Source organism: Microcaecilia unicolor, chromosome 2 (assembly GCF_901765095.1).
Source record: "Microcaecilia unicolor chromosome 2, aMicUni1.1, whole genome shotgun sequence".
Taxonomy (NCBI): Eukaryota; Metazoa; Chordata; class Amphibia; order Gymnophiona; family Siphonopidae; genus Microcaecilia; species Microcaecilia unicolor.
The window spans coordinates 76,299,533-76,321,609 of record NC_044032.1 but is presented as its reverse complement, the minus strand read 5'-3'; the positions used below and the strand labels follow the sequence as shown (position 1 = coordinate 76,321,609).

Genomic DNA, 22,077 nt, shown 5'->3' with positions numbered 1-22,077 from the left:
TTCCAAAAGCATGCACTTCACATAATAGTTTGCATTGTCCCATTCAGCCATATTTTCAGCTGTTCTGTCTTGGTCTAAGCATATATCTAATCTTTTTGCTCGAAGGAGACATATGAATCTTAGTTCCCACTGCTGATAATTAAACTCAGTTAATTTAGGCACCTTGAGAGAATAGAACAATGGTGAATTTCTTCCCTCAGCCATTTTCTTAGCCTTCTGTCTGCTGTGTGGGGGGAGAGAGAGACAGACTGAATCTTTCCTTTAAAACTTAAGAGAAAAATGTGGCCTTTTTTTTTTTTTCTGCCTGGTAATATTTCTCTTCTTTTTCAATTCCTGAGCCTGGGCCCATAACCCTTTTGTTGGATTATTTGTAGTAAATAATTAGCAGATTTTAGTATACACAGCTTCAGCTTTAGAAATGTTAATTTCTTTCTTCATCTCTCTCTCATTCACCCCTGAATAATTCACTGCTGAGTCACTTTAAAGTTGAAGTAACAAAACATCTGTTTACTCACAGTTTGTAGTTAGATTATAATCAGACAGGCTTATATATACATATTACTATACATTTGTATTATCAGCTCCTTCCATGTGCTTAGATGGTAATGGATGCTCATACCACCATAGATCCTCTCAGGTTAGGAGAGACCATGAGCTCCATGTGCTCCATGTGCTGCATGTTCTGCATCTATCCCCCACAGGAAGTTGCATAGCTGTGTGACCTCTCTAAGTAATTCACATCAGAGGTCACAGAGTAATCACAGAGAAATAATAGGTGACAGGCAATGCATGTAAAATACAATTACATTCCAACAGAATCCCCAGCTCCCATCATCCAATGCAGGTTCCCCCTCCTATACTACATAATGCTGCCAGAGCGAAAAAAAAAATTAGCAGAATTAAGGCCTGAATTGTACTTACAAAGATTGCTTTTCCATCAAAGTGCCTCTGAAAAGAAAAAGAGAATTTATCAGATCAAATAAGACAAAAAACATAATGGCAAACTAATGGAGTCATTATGCTGAAATGCATCCCCACAAGGCATGCACTGCTAAAATATAGTTCTATAAATCCTAAGGAGCAGAAAATTGCTTCTTACAAAATGCTTATTTTGGGGAAATGAGGCTTATTTCTTCCCTAGTGTATTCTAGACCCCCAGCTGAATCTGTCAGGTTGCTGTTCACTCCCACTGTAATTTTCTGATATTCGACAGACAGGGTTTGGAGGGCTGTTGAGTTTATGGAATTTGAAAGAAAACCCACTATTATAAAAAATAATAATTTTGAATAAAAAGGATGTGTTTTGCTTTTGCTGATACCAATAATCTTTATTCTATTGTAGCAGGCTATCAATATGTGCTTTCTTATGCAGTTGCAAGAAGAACGTTCTTGGACCCTGCTACAGAAAGGTGCCAATCAAATCTGAATAGGATGGTATTCAGAGAAAGTAGCCCGACAGAATTAAAGTTCTAGATTTTGAAGGGATGTTGTGATAGTGTGGCTACAGCTGGCTGCAAGACCACAAGTGTGGCACATATGCACACAGGTTGCAGGTAGGAATTCAAAATACTTTTATTTATGTACAAACAATGAGAATAATCAGCTCTGTTTCCTCACAGGATTGGTACTTCCAATTAGAGTCTCTTCAACACAGTCCCTGTTCCAGTAGCCTGCGCTGGCTTGGCTACACTCTTTAATATGCAATAAATTCCTTTATCATAACATCAGTTCCAATAGCCAAGGGATAATTAGCCTACCTTGGCATAGCCTACCTTGGCAGTCTTCAGTTACCTCACTTATCATCACACAACCCTTGAATCCCTGGAGGCAAGGATTTAAAACTTCTTATCATACAGGAATGCAAGGGTTTTAGCTAGGGCCACACCTCTTCCATGGAACTCTCCTCAGGTACTGCAGCCAAGACAGAACTCCTTGGGAGGGTCCTTGCTCAGGGCTCCTCCTAGAGACTTCTTCCCTCAGGGCCTCTCTGATCCATTCTGCTCCACCACATTTAACCACCTCTCAGCCTGAGCCCTGCTCCTCTAACTCAGCCTTTGACATAACAGGTTAGCGCCACCTGCCATAAGGTGGCTAAAATCAGTGAGGGACTGTTATTAGGGACACCAGATACTATACCACTCACTTCCTCACAGATGTATAAAACTGAGTTTAGAGAAGTGCCTTGTCTTCCTCTCCAAGGAACGGTTCAATAAAAACATATGTAGAACTACACTAGTGGGTACCCTGTTCTTGTGTTGATCTGAATCCTGTTGTATGGCTAGGGCAGAAGTTTTCAACACAGTCCTTGAATTCAATAGGGATATTCTGAAAATCCCAGCTGGCTGGATGTGCCCCGAGGACTGGGTTGAAAATCCCTGGGCTAAGGGGAAAGGAAAAAAGCAGAGTAGTGGCCAATCTGCTCCACAGCTGTCCTCTGAAACACAGAGTGCCAACAACAACAACAAAAAAAAAAGACGAGGAATAGATTATTAGGGAGATCCTATCCTTTCCCTCAGAAGAGAGAGAAAGAGTGAAGCTGCTTCCAGCCTATAGTCTTTATTGGGGAAAGGACTGGATGCTGGAGAACAGGGAAACTAGTAAGTACTGAAACCCCAAGTGCCCATTTTGGGTGTTGCCTGGCCTGTAGGGAGCACTGTGGACAGCAGTGTGATTGAGCATAGAGGACTTGTTTGCCTTCAAGAATGAGGGGAGTGAAAGCACAGGGCTTAATTTGTGCCTATAAGACTGTGAAGGACTGATAAAGGGAAGAGAGGCTACTACCCACCTTGACAGAAGGATAAGGTACAATAGAGAAGATTAAGGATCTTAACAACTCTCCAGTCTGCAAAGAGATTTGAAAGATGCATGAGCTAGAGAGAGGGAGCAATGCTCAGGGAAGACCTTTGACACTTTTTTGATACTTTTTGCAATTATTGTACTTTGTTCTTATAGACTACTGTATTTGCCTCATTGTTTTCCTATCTTTTCCCTTTGTATATATTTGCACATTTTTGGAGAGCCCAGTATATGTGAATTTTATTATAACTTAGAACATACTCCCTGCCTCGTTTTTCTGTGACTTTACTGTGCCTTCTACTATTAAGGCCTGTTATTAGGGGACCCTTTTGATCAGTGGTGTGCTGGCAAATTTTTAACAACAGGCTCTCTCCCCAGTCCACCTCGGCACCCTCCCCCCCGTCCACCACTGCACCCCCGTCCACCTCGGCGCCCCCCCAAAATTGCAGAGCTGGCTATAGCCGGGGGGGGAGGGCAATGCATTACTCTCTCCAGGAAAAAAATTTAAATGATCCCAGGTTCCAATCTAATTCACGTTTAATGTGGGATAAAATGCCATAAATAAGTAAATAAATATAAACTTTTAATGTTGAGCACCTGATTCTCAAAGTGAACATATTCCAAACACTATAATGAAAATAAAATGATTTTTTTTCTACCTTTGTTGTCTGATGACTGTTTTTCTGATCATGCTGGCCCAGTATCCGATTCTGCTGCTATCTGTCCTCTTAACTCCATTTCCAGGGCTTCCTTTCCATTTATTTCTTTCCTCCTTTCTTCTTCATTTCTGGTCCTCAGCTTCTGCCTATTTTCTTCATCCATGTGCAGTTTTTCTCCTCTCTTCCTTTTCCCTCATCTCATCTCCTTCCTCACTCTTCTCTCCCCTCCATCCATGTCCAGCATTTCTTCTCTCTCCCCTCCTCTCCCCTGCCTTGCATGCACCCATACCCAGCGACCCTCCTCTGCCCTGCATGCACCCAGATGTCCAGCAGTAACCCTTCTCTCCCCTGCATGCACCCATGTCCAACAGTGACCCTCCTTTCCCCTGCCCTGCATGCACCTATGTCCAGCAGTGTACCCTCCTCTCCCCTGCCCTGCATGCACCCATGTCCAGCAGTGACCCTCCACTCCCCTGCCCTGCATGCACCCATACCCAGTGACCCTCCTCTGCCCTGCATGCACCCAGATGTCCAGCAGTGACCCTCCTCTCCCCTGCATGCACCCATGTCCAACAGTGACCCTCCTTTCCCCTGCCCTGCATGCACCCATGTCCAGCAGTGTACCCTCCTCTCCCTTGCCCTGCATGCACCCATACCCAGAAACCCCCTCCATCCACCCATGCCCAGCAGCGACTCCCTTTTCCCCCCTGCCACCCCCTCCCGAGTTGTTTCGTGACTTCTTCTCCTCCCTCCCACCCTCCCTCCCGATCCGGTCCCTCACCGCCCGCTTGTTTTTTGAATTCTTCCAGCGCTGACTGTCCTCCCTTGCCGACTCGCGCTTCAAAATGGCCGCCGAGACTTCAGCCGAAGTCTCGCGAGGCCGCCTCTGGAAGTCTCGGCGGCCATTTTTAAAGGGCGAATCGGCAAGGGAGGACAGTCAGCGCTGGAAGCGGGCAGGCAAGACTGCCTGCCCCAAAGAATTCACGAAATAAGCGGGCGGTGAGGCGGATCCGGAGGGAGGGAGGAGAGCCAGTGCCGGCTCGCTATTTTCAACAACCGGCTCGCAAGCCGGAAGAAAATTTAACAACCGGTTCTTGCGAGCCGGTGCGAGCCGGCTCCAGCACACCACTGCTTTTGATAATTTGTGTGCATTCGGAAAGAAAGTATTTTAGCCACAGACCTTAACTAACTTGTTTGAGTGCTGGCCTCTGGGGTATTCCTCAGCCCCACTGATCGCAGAAGTCATTGTGCTATAATATATCCTATTTCATAAACGCATGAGGAACTGGATTCAGCAGATCAAGCTCCTTGCCCTGTCTTTTCACTCCTCTGCATGCTGGAGGCTCTTGTTCAGCTCCAGCCAGGTGCAGTGGCATAGCTACAGGTGGTCCTAAGTGGGTACAGGCCCACCCATTCATGCCTTAGGCCCAGCCAGTCTAGTGGCCCATGATGCCCCCAAAACACCTCAATGGCAGCACCTCATTCCCCAATCTCCCTCTTCTCTGCTCATGGCCCAGCATCTGTCCCTCTCTCTCTCTCTCTCCTCCCCCTCACATCACCAGAGGCAATTCCTATAGGTAACCTGCACCGATCCTGCAGGCTTCCCTCCATTGTATCCCCGCCACTGAAGAAACAGGAAATGACATCACTGAGGGCAGGACACAGTAGAGAGGAGCCTGCAGGGCCAGTTCAGCTTGCCTATAGGAATCACTTGTGGTGACAGCTCTGAGATAGACCAAGGGATGGGGTGGAGATTTCAGAGAGACGGGCAGATGCTGGATTGTAGGCTGGGGGTAGGGGCAGATGCCAGAGGGGTGGAGGAAAGGGAGAAGCTTGAAGACACGTGACTAGGAGTACAGCAAATGAAAAGGAAGCGAGAGAAACAGATGGATGCAGGGGCAGAAGGGAAGATTTAAAATACTATATTGTATATATGTAGTGTAGTGTGTATAAGTGTGGGGGTAGGGGTGTAGGTGGGAAGAGCCCAACCCACCTAAAATGGCAGGACTGGCTACACCCCTGGCCAGGTGCCTTTCTCATTGGCTTTTATTTGTCTTTTTATTGTTTTTCTTTACATAGTTTAGGATGCTCTGCCAGGTTTTGAGGGCTTAATATGCTCAATTCCCCCAACATTCATCACTATGTAACCTGTCAGAAAAGCCACTGACCGATTAAATAGCGTTTTTGAAGCTAACCATGAATTGCAGTTAGTGCCTACTGCTAAACCGGCTATGTCATGTGATTTATCCAGTTAGGTGCGGATATTCAATACCTAACAGGATAAGTTTAGTGCTTAAGTCTGACCAGATAAATAGCAGTCCTATCTTTAACCACTAACAATTGGTTAACTTTTTAGCAGCCACTGTTACATCTTAGGGGGTAGGAGAGGGTTTGTGACTGCTGGGGGAGTAAGAGAGGGTTATGCCCTAATCCTTCCAGTAGTCGTTTGTTCATCCAAAGCACCTTTTGGTCACTTATTCATGACTGAAACAGGTCTAGCCAAAAACATCTTAATTTTGGCCCTAGACATTTTCATTTTGTTTCATTGTTGCAGAAAAACATCTATCTTTTGGTGCTGCCCATATCCCACCCAAACCCCCCCCCCCCCCCCTTGAAATCTGGACAAACTGTGGAGAAAAACATCTAAAATTAGAGTGTCGAAAATCACAACTTGGATATTTTTGAGAGAAAAACATCTATCTACCACCTTATGACAGTTTCCCCCTCAATCTATATAGCACAACTTAAGTTGCACATGCAAATCCAGTTGTATTCCAGATTTGCGTGCATAATTTAATTAGTTAACAAGCCAATCAGTGCTGATAATTGCCACATACAAGCAATTATTGATACTAATTGGTATTAATTAGAATTTACACGCAGAACTGTTTAAGCGTATTAGACAGTTCTACCTGTAAATTCTAATCAGTGCTGATTTTTTAGGCATGATATATAGAATCTAGTCTTTTATGGACATTTTTTGGTTTGAAATGAGCCCCATAATTTATTTATTTATTTAATCATGTATTGAACCTGCTTTACCGATAACTCCCAAACTCCCAGTACAGCATATATATATATATATATATATGTATTTTTTTCCCAATCCTGGTCACTGGCTGTCAGCCATTGCTGTACTAGGTCCCTACCTCTTCTACTAGAAATTTGTGTTGTGTGTCTCAACTAGATTGTAGCTCCACACAACTATGCATGCTTACCAGCACTACAAAAATGTTGAGTAGTAGTAGCATAAAATAATTGTAATGACATTGCATAAGATCAAGCACTTACCATATCAAGTATGTCTAATTTTAGAGGAACATCATGAGACAGTGGTCTTGTTAGCTTATTGTTTTCCATCTCAGTATAAAACACCTGGAAAGAGATGAATATAATTATTAATATTTGAAAAAGTACACAATAAATATAATCTTCCCTTTCTTCAGCAAGTCATATAGTTAAAGGAGAATTTCAACTGGACTGACTCAAGAAGTTAGAGAAGCTAAAGGTTTTCCCATATGTGAGAAGTATGACAATCTCGATGTAAACACAGAAGAACACCAGTATTCGCACGTTCAAAATCACATAGAACACAGCAAAGATGACACAAGAATAGGTCTCAAGACGATGCTGAAAAGTCCAAATTTATTGTCTGGCACTAAAGACTTGACACGGCCGTGTTTTGGCCAAATGGCCTGCCACAGTAGCCTTTGAAGTCTTAAAATATTGTCTATGGAAAAAATCATGTGTCTGTCGACATATTACCCAATAAAAATCTTGTGCATGAAACTCAGAGTTCTGAGATCTCTGCTCTGCAGAATTGACAGTGATCGACAGAATTGCATTGGAGGAGGTGATTTTTCACTGTTGATTCTGTGGAGCAGAGTTCTCAGAGCATTGCATCGCGGACGACGACCCATTCGTGAGAACAAGCAGCCTGCTTGTCCTCAGAGAATGTGCAGTTTATGAAACAGTGCTTAGTCCCTGCAATTGCGCCTAACTTTAGGAGCAGCCATTTACACCAGCTGAAATGTGGTGCAAATGTACGCGGCTATGTTAGGTGTGTATCCCCCCTCATTCTATAACAATGTGTGTAAATGTTAGGAATGCACTGTTCTGCTCATGACCCTCGTGTAAAATTTAGGCACGGATCCGATGCCTACATTTATGTATAAATTCCAATTAAATCTAACTAGTGCCAGTAATCGGTTGTTAACAAGTCAATTGTCAGTGCTAATTAGCTCGTTATTCAATTAAATTGCATGTGCAAATTGGACGCGTGCCCACATTTGCGCACACAATTTTTAGTGACTTTCATAGAATTAATAATTTGGTGTTCACTACTCACTTCCTTTTACCTATCTTAGGGCTCTTTTACTAAAGCTTAGCATGCGCTAAATGCTGCATGTCTTCTTTTATACCTATGGATCACATGGCACTTAGCACTCACTAATCTCTGTTAGGGTGCACCACGCTATAGTAAAAGGGCCCATTAAATAAGAAGCAAAGACTTAATTCTCAGTACATGTGTGCCAAAATCAGTGCCCCATTCCTGTAGCTGCTGCATTTTCAAAGAGAAAACCCACAGAGGGGGTCCCACACTGTGCTCTTAATTTAAAAGGAATGTTGAATTTCAATGTGTGTCCAATGCTCCTAGTTGTCTTTTCACCTCATTTCAGGAATCCCAGAAATGACCTGGAGCTCTAACTGGGAGGGAATAAAAGCTCAGACTTCAGAGAAAAATACTTTTAGTTTCAAAGTTATTTTCTTGTAAGGATGACTAATATTGTACCTCTGTTGAAAAATATTAAGGGGTCCTTTTACTAAGGTGCACTAATTAGCATGCGCTAAATTATAAGACATCATTATATTCCTATGGGCATCTGTTAGCGTACCATAGTAAAAGGACTCCGAAATAAATAACAACAGGTATGAGAACACATTTTTATAAAATATTACCTAGTTGTTTTTGAGTGTATATTCATTACTATAGGTACCAGAATTACATCCCAGGATATCAAAGTTGTCCATTTATCCAAAAGCAACACTAGCTATTCCCCCTTCTAAATCAGAAGACAAAGTAGTTTACTTCAATACCCATCGGACTCAGTCCTTTCTTTTTCTGCTCAAAAACTTCTTAAGAACAGAAGTAAGGTCACCAACTCATTCTAATCAAAAATGTTTGAAGTACAGCACTAAGGTCACCAACACATCCTGCCTAGATCTGTGGATTGGGTAATAAATATCCTACTATATAAATGAGCTGTGACTGACTCACCCGCAAATGCGCAGTAGAGAGCAGCTGCCATCGACGTTCCGCGCATGCGCAGCAGGTCTCACAGATCCATTGCCTGTGTCGCTGTCCCGCCCCTTCCACCGAGGGAGGCTATTTGCCTTGCTAAGGGGAGGGCGACAGCAGATACAGCAGCAGCACCCCTTGCTCAGAAGCGTACGGCCACAGAGTCCAGTGTGGGAAGCGTCTCTATCTGTACCCCTGCCTGCCTTCCCTTCTCTCTCAGCTGACAACTCTGCCTCTGGTCCTGCCCTTGCGGAAAAAGGAAATGAGGGCGGCACCAGAGACAGAGCTTTTAGCTGTGAGAGAAGGGAACAGGGAAGGCAGGCTCAAGAGTCCAACCTGTTCGCCTTTCACTGCCGCCGGACCCCAAGGAAAGAACTTTAAAATCGGAGGACAGGCAGGGAGGGGGGCCTGGAACTAGGCGGACACGGAGGGAGGCATGGAACTCGGAGGAGATGCATGGAGGCCTGGAACTCTGAGGACAGGGAGGGAGGAAGGGGGGGCCTGGAACTCAGAGGGGGGAGGGAGGGGGGCCTGGAACTCGGAGGGGGCCTGGAACTTGGAGGGGGGAGGGAAGGAAGGAGGGGGGCCTGTAACTAGGAGGACATGGAGGGGTGTACTGTAGACATCAACTCATTTCTTCCTTTCACTATTTCATTACATTTTTCTAAACACAAAGGTAGCCCGTTTTAAGGGGCTTAACAGCTTGTTTTAAATAAATAAATAAAGTCACAAACTCATTTCATACAGACCTGCAAACAGCTGACAAAAGCTAATAACTTTTAGATGCTACTGTTTTTTTAAATTATATTGAAAATTTTTAAAATAGATTCTATAGCAAAATATGGAAACAGTCCAGCAAAAACAGAATTGGACAATGTTGACACATTTAGACTGACTCTGGACAGAACTTCTGCATAGAGGGGAATATAGCCATTTTCAAAACAGAAAAACATCTATCTTTTTTTTTTTAATAGCTATTTGCTGGATGTTTTGTGCACTGTGTATTTATCATTTTGGTCCACTTTTGAGAAAAAAAAAAAGTCCAAGTGAAAACGCACAAAATCAAGCAATTGGGATGTAGGAGGAGCCAGCACTTTTAACAGACTGGCCACGCAGGCATCCCAGGAGAGCAATGGGGAACCCTAGGGAGCATGCATTGGACTTGAAATAAATGCTCCCAAGTACACATCTTACCATTGTCCCTTATCTTGTCTGATGATCCCCCCCCCCCCAAACCCACTACCATCAACTGTACACCACTACAATACCCCTTGTGGGTGAAGGGGGCACCTATATATGGGTATAGTGGGTTTCCACCACAATAGATCTGGATCCACCTGTCTGCAGTGCACTGCACCCCCCCACTAGACTACTCCAGGGACCTGCATGCTGCACTTTTTTGTGGCTTATCCTATATAATAATTTGCACCTCTAATGTTCCATTGCTGTCTGGCTGCCTGGGTTCGTAACATCAAATGATGTCAGCCAGCCTCCAGCGTTCCATTCCCCCTCACTGCCCTGCCCTCGCGTCAAAACGTAATGACGTCAGAGGGCGGAACAGTGAGAGGGAAGGGAATGCTGGAGGCAAGCTGAACTGACGTTAGGGGATATTACTAAAACAGACAGGCAGACAGCGATGGAACCCTGAGGTACAATTTAGGCAGCAGGGTGGCGGGAAGCGGGCGAACGCAGTAAGCAATGGCGCGAGACTGAGAGGCGAAGGACAGCAGCCTACAACGCTACATTCCCCCTCACTGTCCTGCACTCGCAAAGACATTATGACATCAGAGGGCGGAACAGTGAGAGGGAAGGGAAAGCTGGAGGCAAGCTGAGCTGACATTAGGCAGACACAGAACCGCAAGGTACCCAGCAGACGACACAGCACATAAATTTATATATAACAGAAAGAACAGGATAGTATCTAAAAAAAGAAAAGGATACAAAACACACAGACAGTGTAATCACTGTCACACTCTCTCTCTCTCTCTCTCTCTCTCGCTCTCTCTCTCACACAGACAGACACACACACACACACACACACACAGAGTCTGTCTATGTCTCTCTCTCTCTCTCACACACACACTCACACAGTCTGTCTCTCACACACACTCTCTCTTTCTCAATAACACACACACACTCTCTCTCACTCTCTCTCACACACACTCTGTCTCTATCTCTCACACACAGTCTCTCTCTCGCAAACACACTCTCTCTCTAACACATTGTCTCTCTCTCACACACACACACAAGCTCTCTCTCTCTCTCTCTCTCTCTCTCTCTCTCTCACACACACACACACACACACACACTGTCTCTCTCTCTCACACACACTTTCTCTCACACTCTCTCTCTCTCATACTCAGTCTCTCTCTCTCACACACACACTCACTCTCGCTCTGACACACATACACACACTCTGTCTCTCTCTCTCTCTCACACACACACACACACACGCTATCTCTCTCTCTCCCACATACACTCTGTCTCTCTCTCACACACACTGTCTCTGTCTCTCTCACACACATCTGTCTTGCTCACACACACCCTCACTCTCTCTCTCACACACACACTCTCTCTCTCTTACACACACATTCTCTCTCTCTTCCACACACATTCTCTCTCACACACACACACATTCTCACTCTCTCTCTCTCAGACACACTCACTCACTCACTCTCTCTCACACAGACACACTCTCTCTTACTGTGTCATACTTAGTCTTTCTGTCTCATACACATTCACTCTATGTCTCTCTCACTCTCTCTGTCTCTTTCTGTCACACTCACTCTCTCTACTACTACTTATCACTTCTATAGCTCTCTCTGTCTCACACACTCTCTCTCTCTCTCTCTCACTCTATCACACTCTCTCTCTCTCTCTCTCTCTCTCACACACACACACAGTCGCACACAGGCGAATTGCAAGATATGGATGGCATGGGAGGCAAGGGGAGAGGAGAGCATAGGAGAATCGCTGCACATCATGCAGAGGCCACAATTGCTGGAGACGGAGGGGAGGGAAGGGGAGGGAAGGGGAGGGAATGGCATAGGAGAATCGCTGCACATGGATTGCATCAGAGAGGATAACAGTGTAGGGAAGTGGAGTGGAGGAGTGGCCTAGTGGTTGGGGTGGTGGACTTTGGTCCTGGGGAACTGAGGAACTGAGTTCAATTCCCACTTCAAGCACAGGCAGCTCCTTGTGACTCTGGGCAAGTCACTTAACCCTCCATCGCCCTATGTAAACCGCATTGAGCCTGCCATGAGTGGGAAAGTGCGGGGTACAAATGTAAAAAAACAAATACAACCACTGCAGCACATGGAGGGGAAGGCAGGGCACCGAGGAGAAGCAGAGGCACAGTCCAACCTACTGTAGCTCACAAACAACAATCAGAGACACATTCCAACGTGCTGAACATCACATGAGTAGAAAAAGAACACTAACTGCTGAGGAGCAGGATGAAGTTAAAAGAAAAAGAGCTGAAGCACAACGAAAAAAGCGTGCAGCTCTGAGTGAAGACGAAAAGGCACATGAAAGTCAAAAAGCCACTGCAAGAAAAAGGTCCAGGATACAAAAGATGATTGATGAGGAAAGTGCAAGTAACAGACAAAGAAACGCTGATTCAGAAAGGCACAGAATTGCTGAAATGATGGACGAACAGAGACAAACACACAGAACAAGGCACACTGCTATACAACGCAAAAGATTTGAAAAAATGACAGAGGAAAGAGCAACAAATAGAAAAAGGAGAACATATTTAGAACATGAAAGAATTAAACAAATGACAGAGAAACAGAGACAAACAACAAGACAAAGACGAAAAGATTTAGGACAGAAAATGGCAGACAAGCAACGAAGAACGGCTACACAAAATATAGCAGATTTCAAACGCAAAACAATTGGAAATCTAAAACAAAAGAAAAAACCCTGTGACACAGCATAAAAAGCGAAAGCTACATACCTGTAGAAGGTATTCTCCGAGGATAGCTGGCAGATCGTTCTCATGAATGGGTGACGTCCACGGCAGCCCCTTCAATCGGAGATCTTCACTAGCAAAGATGTTTGCTAGCCCTCGCGTGCGCACGCACACCGCGCATGCACGACTGTCTTCCCACCCGAACGTGCTCGTGTTCATCAGTCCAGTAAATAGCAAAGACAAAGACAAGGGAAGACACAACTCCAAAGGGGAGGCGGGCGGGTAGGTGAGAACAATCAGCCTGCTGTCCTCGGAGAATACCTTCTACAGGTATGTAGCATTCGCTTTCTCCGAGGACAAGCAGGCTGCTTGTTCTCAAGAATGGGGTATCCCTAGCCCCCAGGCTCACTCAAAACAACAAACATGGTCAATTGGGCCTCGCAACGGCGAGGACATAACTGAGATTGACCTAACAATTTATCCAACTAACTGAGAGTGTAGCCTGGAACAGAACAAACATGGGCCTAGGGGGGTGGAGTTGGATTCTAAACCCCGAACAGATTCTGTAGCACCAACTGCCCAAACCCACTGTCGCATCGGGTATCCTGCTGCAGGCAGTAATGAGATTTGAATGTGTGGACAGATGACCACGTCGCAGCTTTGCAGATCTCTTCAATAGTGGCTGACTTCAAGTGGGCCACTGACGCTGCCATGGCTCTAACATTGTGAGCCGTGACATGACCCTCAAGAGCCAGCCCAGCCTGGGCGTAAGTGAAGGAAATGCAATCTGCTAGCCAATTGGATATGGTGTGTTTCCCCACAGCCACTCCCCTCCTGTTGGGATCAAAAGAAACAAACAATTGGGTGGACTGTCTGTGGGGCTGTCCGCTCCAGATAGAAGGCCAATGCTCTCTTGCAGTCCAATGTGTGCAGCTGACGTTCAGCAGGGCGGGAATGAGGACGGGGAAAGAAAGTTGGCAAGACAATTGACTGGTTCAGATGGAACTCCGACACAACCTTTGGCAAGAACTTAGGGTGAGTGCGGAGGACTATTCTGTTATGATGAAATTTGGTGTAAGGGGCCTGGGCTACCAGGGCCTGAAGCTCACTGACTCTACGAGCTGAAGTAAATGCCACCAAGAAAAAAAAAGTACTTCAGATGGCAGGAGTTCAGTGGCTCAAAAGGAGGTTTCATCAGCTGGGTGAGAACGACATTGAGATCCCATGACACTGTAGGAGGTTTGACAGGGGGCTTTGACAAAAGCAAACCTCTCATGAAGCGAACAACTAAAGGCTGTCTTGAGATCAGCTTACCTTCTACACGGTAATGGTATGCACTGATTGCACTAAGGTGAACCCTTACAGAGTTGGTTTTGAGACCAGACTCTGACAAGTGTAGAAGGTATTCAAGCAGGGTCTGTGTAGGACAGGAGCGAGGATCTAGGGCCTTGCTGTCACACCAGACGGCAAACCTCCTCCAGAGAAAGAAGTAACTCTTCTTAGTGGAATCTTTCCTGGAAGCAAGCAAGAATCAGGAGACACCCTCAGAGAGACCCAGGAAGCAAAATCTATGCTCTCAACATCCAGGCCATGAGAGCCAGGGACCAGAGGTTGGGATGCAGAAGCGCCCCCTCATTCTGAGTAATGAAGGTCAGAAAACACTCCAATCTCCACGGTTCTTCCAGAAGAAGAAGGAACCATATCTGACGCGGCCAAAAGGGAGCGATTAGGATCATGGTGCCTCGATCCTGCTTGAGTTTCAGCAAAGTCTTTCCAACCAAAGGTATGGGAGGATAAGCATACAGGAGGCCGTCCCCCAATCCAGGAGAAAGGCATCCGACACTAGCCTGCCGTGGGCCTGAAGTCTGGAACAGAACTGAGGGACCTTGTGATTGACTTGAGTGGCAAAGAGATCCACCAAGGGGGTGCCCCACACTTGGAAGATCTCACGCACCACTCGGGAATTGAGCAACCACTCGTGAGGTTGCATTATCCTGCTCAACCTGTCGGCCAGACTGTTGTTTACGCCTGCCAGATACATGGCTTGGAGCCACATGCCGTAATGGCGAGCCCAGAGCCACATGCTGACAGCTTCCTGACACAGGGGGTGAGATCCGGTGCCCCCCTGCTTGTTGATGTAATACATGGCAACCTGGTTGTCTGTCTGAATTTGGATAATTTGATGGGACAGCCAATCTCTGAAAGCCTTCAGAGCGTTCCAGACCGCTCGTAACTCCAGACGATTGATCTGCAGATCGCGTTCCTGGAGGGACCAGCTTCCTTGGGTGTGAAGTCCATCAACATGAGCTCCCCACCCAGGAGAGACGCATCCGTAGTCAGCACCTTTTGTGGCTGAGGAATTTGGAAAGGGCGTTCCACAGTCAAATTGGACCAGATCGTCCACCAATACAGGGATTTGAGAAAACTTGTGGACAGGTGGATCACATCCTCTAGATCCCCAGCAGCCTGAAACCACTGGGAAGCTAGGGTCCATTGAGCAGATCGCATGTGAAGGCGTGCCATGGGAGTCACATGGACTGTGGAGGCCATGTGGCCAAGCAATCTCAACATCTGTCGAGCTGTGATCTGCTGGGACGCTCGTACCCGGGAGACAAGAGACAGCAGATTGTTGGCCCTCGTCTCCGGGAGATAGGTCCGAGCCGTCCGAGAATCCAGCAGAGCTCCTATGAATTTGAGTCTCTGTACCAGGAGAAGGTGGGACTTTTGATAATTTATCACAAACCCTAGTAGCTCCAGGAGTCGGATAGTCATCTGCATGGACTGCAGAGCTCCTGCCTCGGAAGTGTTCTTTACCAGCCAATCGTCGAGATAAGGGAACACGTGCACTCCGAGCCTGCGAAGCGCTGCTGCTACCACAGCCAGGCACTTCGTGAACACCCTGGGCGCAGAGGCGAGCCCAAAGGGTAGCACACAGTACTGGAAGTGACGTGATCCCAGACGAAATCGAAGATACTGTCTGTGAGCTGGCAGTATCAGGATGTGTGTATAAGCATCCTTTAAGTCCAGAGAGCATAGCCAATCTTTTTGCTGAATCATGGGAAGAAGGGTGCCCAGGGAAAGCATCCTGAACTTTTCTTTGACCAGATATTTGTTCAGGGCCCTTAGGTCTAGGATGGGACGCATCCCCCCTGTTTTCTTTTCCACAAGGAAGTACCTGGAATAGAATCCCAGCCCTTCTTGCCCGGATGGCACGGGCTCGACCGCATTGGCGCTGAGAAGGGCGGAGAGTTCCTCTGCAAGTACCTGCTTGTGCTGGAAGCTGAAGGACTGAGCTCCCGGTGGGCAATTTGGAGGCTTCGAGGCCAAATTGAGGGTGTATCCTTGCTGGACTATTTGGAGAACCCACTGATCGGAGGTTATGAGAGGCCACCTTTGGTGAAAAACTTTCAACCTCCCCCCGACCGGCAGATCGCCCGGCACTGACACTTGGATGTCGGCTATGCTCTGCTGGAGCCAGTCAAAAGCTCATCCCTTGCTTTTGCTGGGGAGCCGAGGGGCCTTGCTGAGTCGCACGCTGCTGACGAGAGCGAGCGCGCTGGGGCTTAGCCTGGGCCGCAGGCTGTCGAGAAGGAGGATTGTACCTACGCTTGCCAGAAGAGTAGGGAACAGTCTTCCCCCATAAAAACGTCTACCTGTGGAGGTAGAAGCTGAAGGCTGCCGGCGGGAGAACTTGTCAAAAGCGGTATCCCGCTGGTGGAGCTGCTCTACCACCTGTTCGACCTTTTCTCCAAAAATATTATCCGCACGGCAAGGCGAGTCCGCAATCTGCTGCTGGATCCTATTCTCCAGGTCGGAGGCACGCAGCCATGAGAGTCTGCGCATCACCACACCTTGAGCAGCAGCCCTGGACGCAACATCAAAGGTGTCATACACCCCTCTGGCCAGGAATTTTCTGCACGCCTTCAGCTGCCTGACCACCTCCTGAAATGGCTTGGCTTGCTCAGGAGGGAGCTTGTCCACCAAGCCCGCCAACTGCCGCACATTGTTCCGCATGTGTATGCTCGTGTAGAGCTGGTAAGACTGAATTTTGGCCACGAGCATAGAGGAGTGGTAGGCCTTCCTCCCAAAGGAGTCTAAGGTTCTAGAGTCTTTGCCCGGGGGCGCCGAAGCATGCTCCCTAGAACTCTTAGCCTTCTTTAGGGCCAAATCCACAACTCCAGAGTCGTGAGGCAACTGAGTGCGCATCAGCTCTGGGTCCCCATGGATCCGGTACTGGGACTCGATCTTCTTAGGAATGTGGGAATTAGTTAAAGGCTTGGTCCAGTTCGCCAGCAATGTCTTTTTTAGGACATGATGCATGGGTACTGTGGACGCTTCCTTAGGTGGAGAAGGATAGTCCAGGAGCTCAAACATTTCAGCCCTGGGCTCGTCCTCCACAACCACCGGGAAGGGGATGGCCGTAGACATCTCCCGGACAAAGGCCGCAAAAGACAGACTCTCGGGAGGAGAAAGCTGCCTTTCAGGGGATGGAGTGGGATCCGAAGGAAGGCCATCAGACTCCTCGTCAGAGAAATATATGATGTCCTCCTCCTCCTCCCACGAGGCCTCACCATCGGTATCAGAGACAAGTTCACGAACCTGTGTCTGAAGCCGTGCCCGGCTCGACTCCGTGGAACCACGGCCACGGTGGGAGCGTCCAGAGGTAGACTCCCTCGCCCGCACCAGCGAAGCTCCCTCTGCCGACGTCGTCGGGGAGCCTTCCTGGGAGGCGACCGCAGTCGGTACCGCAAGTGGCACCGATGTCAGAGACCTCACCCCGGGCAAGGGGCCAGCCGGCGCCTCACTCGACGGTACCGGTGGCGCAAGCACCCCCGGTACCGGAGGGGAAGGGCGCAACAGCTCTCCCAGGATCTCTGGGAGAACGGCCCGGAGACTCTCGTGCAGGGCAGCTGTGGAGAAAGACATGAAAGCCGATGCAGGAGTCGAAGTCAGAGTCTGTTCCGGGCGTGGAGGCTGTTCCAGGCTGTCCAAGGTGGAGCGCATCGACACCTCCTGAACAGAGGGTGAGCAGTCCTCCTGGTGCCGATGCCTACTGGGTGCCGACTCCCTCGGCGACCCAGAGCTCTCGGTACCGATGCGGGAAGGAGACCGGTGTCGATGCTTCTTTGACTTTTTCAAACGAAGCATGTCACCGGAGCTTCCCGGTACCGACGAGGAGGACGTAGAATCCAGCCGTTGCTTCCTCGGGGCCGAGGCCGAAGAAGGTCGGTCTCGGGGGGGCTGTACCGCAGGAGCCCTCAGGGTAGGGGGAGACCCACCCGAAGGCTCACCGCCACCAGCAGGGGAATGGACAGCCCTCACCTGCACTCCAGTCGAAGCACCACCGTCCGACGACATCAGCACTAGTGGAGGTCCCGGTACCACCGACGCCGATGCAGCCTTCCGATGCTTCGACCCCGACGACGCAGAGAGTTGATGCCTTGATGCACTCGATGCAGTCGCGGCCGAGGACGGAGGTCTTGACGCTGTCGACGTCGACGCACTCGATACTCCCGGTGCCGATGCCGATGAAGAGCCCGAGAACAAAATGTTCCACTGGGCCAATCTCGCTACCTGAGTCCTCTTCTGTAAAAGAGCACAAAGACTACAGGCCTGCGGGCGGTGCCCAGCCCCCAGACACTGAAGACACGACGCGTGCCTGTCAGTGAGCGAGATTACCCGGGCGCACTGGGTGCACTTCTTGAATCCGCTGGGAGACTTCGATGACATGGGCGGAAAAATCACGCCGGCGAAATCAAAACTCGTAATTGCGGTAAGGCACCAAAAAGAGGGGAAGAAAAAAATTCGACCCGAGGCCTCAAAAGGGCCTACCCCGAAAACGAAAGAAAACTTAATGGGGCAAAAACTGGAAATACAGGAAGGGGAAAAAGACCGAAAGGTCTCCTTCCGAAATCCTTTTTTTTTTTTTTTTGTAGCGAAAGTCAACGCGCGAGGGTCAACTTAAGGGGCGCGAACGGCGTAAACATGACCGTACCGAGAGCGGACAAAAGAAGACTGACAAACACGAGCCGGTTCGGGCGGGAAGACGGCCGCGCATGCGCGGTTCGCATGGGCGCGCGAGGACTAGCAAAGGCCTTTGCTAGGAAAGTGTTCCGATTGGAGGGGCTGCCGTGGACGTCACCCATCAGTGAGAACAAGCAGCCTGCTTGTCCTCGGAGAATTTTATTTCCTTTAGCTGTAGCAGATGAATCCATCAACTGGTGGGTTGTGTCCGTCTACCAGCAGGTGGAGATAGAGATCACTGACTTCAGTGAGTGGTATTGGACTACCAGCCCCTCTGTAAGCTAGTGTATGTCTCATCACAAAGCAACAGTAGCTCCAGTCAACCAGAAAACCTTCCTCACCAAAAGAGAAACAACATCAGAACCCTTCATAACAAATTGAAGAGAAAATTGTCTCCAAAAGTAGAACCTGTATGATAACTAGAAAACAAAGAAACACGTGGAACAGAGAGAAACAAAAACAACTTCCCCGAGTGAACAGATAAAAAATTGCAACGGTAAATCAGGGAGGGATGCTGGATTCATCTGCTGCAGCTAAAGGAAAGAAAATTATCAGGTAAGACATAATTTTATCTTCCTTAGCGCAGACAGCAGATGAATCCATCAACTGGTGGGATGTATCAAAGCAGTATCTAAACAGGGAGGGAACCCGTCGCCCCCCTAGTCAAAACTGCCGATCCAAAAGCAGTATCGGATCTGGTTGCCACATCCACTCTATAATGCTTGGAAAAAGAGTGAACAGAAGACCAAGTAGCCGCCCGACAGATCTCTTGTAAAGACAAAACTGACGACTCCGCCCATGAAGTCGCCTGCGCTCTAGTGGAGTGCGCTCGCAAAGGCGTAGGCGCAACCGAACCAGCTAACAAGTACACCAAGGAAAATAGCCTCTTTTAGCCATCTAGCAATAGTTGGTTTAGAAGCCGCTAAGCCACGACAAGAACCAGAAAGAAGCACAAACAAATGGTCTGTATGTCTAAAGTCATTAGACATCTCCAAGTAACATAGGAGGACGCGACGCACATCCAACAAATGAAGTTTACGAAACGTCCCTGGAAAGTCCTCCTCCCGAAAGAAAGGCAGAAAAAGAGGCTGATTGAGATGAAAAACTGAGATAACCTTCGGCAAAAAGGAAGGCACCGTGCGCAACGTAACTCCCGCTTCCGAGAACTGCAGAAAAGGATCTCGACAAGAGAGGGCTTGAATCTCGGAAATCCTCCTCGCTGAAATAATAGCTACTAAAAATACTGTCTTTAAGGTGAGGTCTTTCTCAGAAACCTTACGCAAAGGCTCAAAGGGAGAGTTCTGCATCGCCTTCAGAAGCAGATTAAGGGTCCAAGCTGGACAGGATTGACGTAAGGGAGGGCACAGATGAAGAGCCCCCAGAAAAAAACAAACCACATCCGGATGCACCGCCAAAGGGGAGCCTGACACTCTACCCCGAAAACACGCCAGGGCTGCTACCTGCACCCGGAGCGAGTTATAGGCTAGACCTTTCTGTAATCCGTCTTGCAAAAAAGCCAAAAGCTGAGGCACCGAAGCCTGAAAAGGAGACCACGCACGCTCGTTACACCATGCCACGAAGGTGCGCCAAACATGGGCGTACGCCGTGCAAGTGGATCTCTTATGAGCCTGCAAAAGAGTTGCATTTAACTACATCAGAATAGCCCTTTTTTCTCAAACGTGACCTCTCAATAGCCAAGCCATAAGACCAAAGTGGTAGGGATCCTCCATGTTTACTGGCCCCTGATGAAGAAGGCCGGGTAGGACCGGAAGCTACAAAGGCGGTTCCTCCAGTAGACGAACTAGATCCGCATATCAAGGACGCTGAGGCCAATCTGGAGCCACCAGCACGACCCGACCCGGGTGCACAGCAATCCGCAGAAGAACTCGCCCGATTAATGGCCAGGGAGGAAACACATATAGAAGATCGCTGACCGGCCACTGTTGAAGAAGAGAGTCCAGCCCTGCAGAACTAGGCTCCTTCCTTCTGCTGAAAAACCGGGCTACCTTGGCATTGCTCTGGGTCGCCATGAGATCTATCAACTGAAACACTTCGTCCGCCAACTCCCATTCCACCGGATCCAGGACGTGTCGGCTGAGAAAATCTGCCTGAAGATTGTTGCTCCCCGCAATGTGAGCCGCCGACAGGCACTCCAGATGAGCCTCCGCCCATTGAAGAAGTTGTGCAGCTTCTGTCGCCAGAGTTGAACTCCTGGTGCCGCCCTGACGATTGATGTAGGCTACTGCCGTCGTGTTGTCCGATAAAACTCGGACCTGCTTCCCCTCCACTAGGGACTGAAACTACAGGAGGGCACAGAAAACTGCTCCGAGTTCCAGACGATTGATCGGCCAACTGGCCTCGGTTGATGACCATGTCCCCTGGGCACACCGTTGCAGACAAAGAGCTCCCCAACCCAACAGGCTGGCATCCGTGACCACTACAATCCACTGAGGAATTGCCAGAGAAACACCCTTCCGCAAGTGAGGACCGTGGCACCACCACGTCAAGCTGCGCTTCGCCCTGGAAAGCCAAGGGAGCCTGCGCTGATAATCCTGAGACACCGGGGACCACCTGCACAGAAGGGAAGACTGAAGTGGTCTCATGTGAGCTCTGGCCCAAGGAACTACCTCCAAGGTCGCAGCCATGGAACCGAGAAGTTGAACATAATCCCACACTCGAGGACTGGACAACCGGAGGAGACTGGCTATCTGAGAACGAAGCTTGAGAACACGTTCCTCCGGAAGGAAAACACATCCCAACGCCGTGTCGAAGCGAACACCTAGGCATTCCAGCTGTTGAGAAGGAACCAAGTGACTTTTGGGCAGATTGATTACCCAGCCCAACGACCGCAACAGACAAATGACTGTCGGTAGCCCTGCGGCTTTCCTGAGCCAAATCGGCCCGAATTAGCCAGTCGTCCAAGTAGGGATGAACCCTGATCCCTCCTTTCTTAAAAATGCTGCCACCATCACCATGACCTTGGAGAAAGTCCGAGGTGCTGTAGCAAGGCCAAAGGGAAGTGTCCTGAACTGGAAATGATGTCCGAGTACGGCAAAGCGGAGAAACCTTTGATGTGGCTGCCAAATAGGAATGTGAAGATAGGCCTCCTTGATGTCTAAAGCAGTGAGAAACTCTCCTGGCTGAACCGCTAATACCACGGACCGCAACGTTTCCAGGCGAAAATGACGCACCCTCAAGCACTGATTGACCTTGTGGAGATCGAGAATGGGCCAAAAGGAACCTCCCTTTCGAGGTACCACGAAATAAATGGAATAACGACCCGTCCGAATCTCGGAAGGTGGAACAGAAACAATCGCCGCGAGATCCAACAGGGAACGGATAGTCTCTTGCAGAGCCACCCGTTTGGCAGAAGATACACAATGGGAT

At 48.3% G+C, this 22,077-nt stretch overlaps 1 protein-coding gene across 2 annotated transcripts in view; it reads right to left on the bottom strand.

Moving 5' to 3' along the window:
* Positions 1–22,077, bottom strand: part of EGFLAM (EGF like, fibronectin type III and laminin G domains) — a 475,563-nt gene that overhangs the window by 350,346 nt on the left and 103,140 nt on the right. For both annotated transcript variants that reach the window (XM_030193055.1, XM_030193056.1), the window contains exons 3-4: positions 6,746–6,829; positions 922–948 (exon numbers count right to left, since the gene is read on the bottom strand). In XM_030193055.1, the coding sequence (XP_030048915.1) occupies positions 922–948; positions 6,746–6,829 (111 nt within the window). The remainder of the gene's footprint in view (positions 1–921; positions 949–6,745; positions 6,830–22,077) is intronic.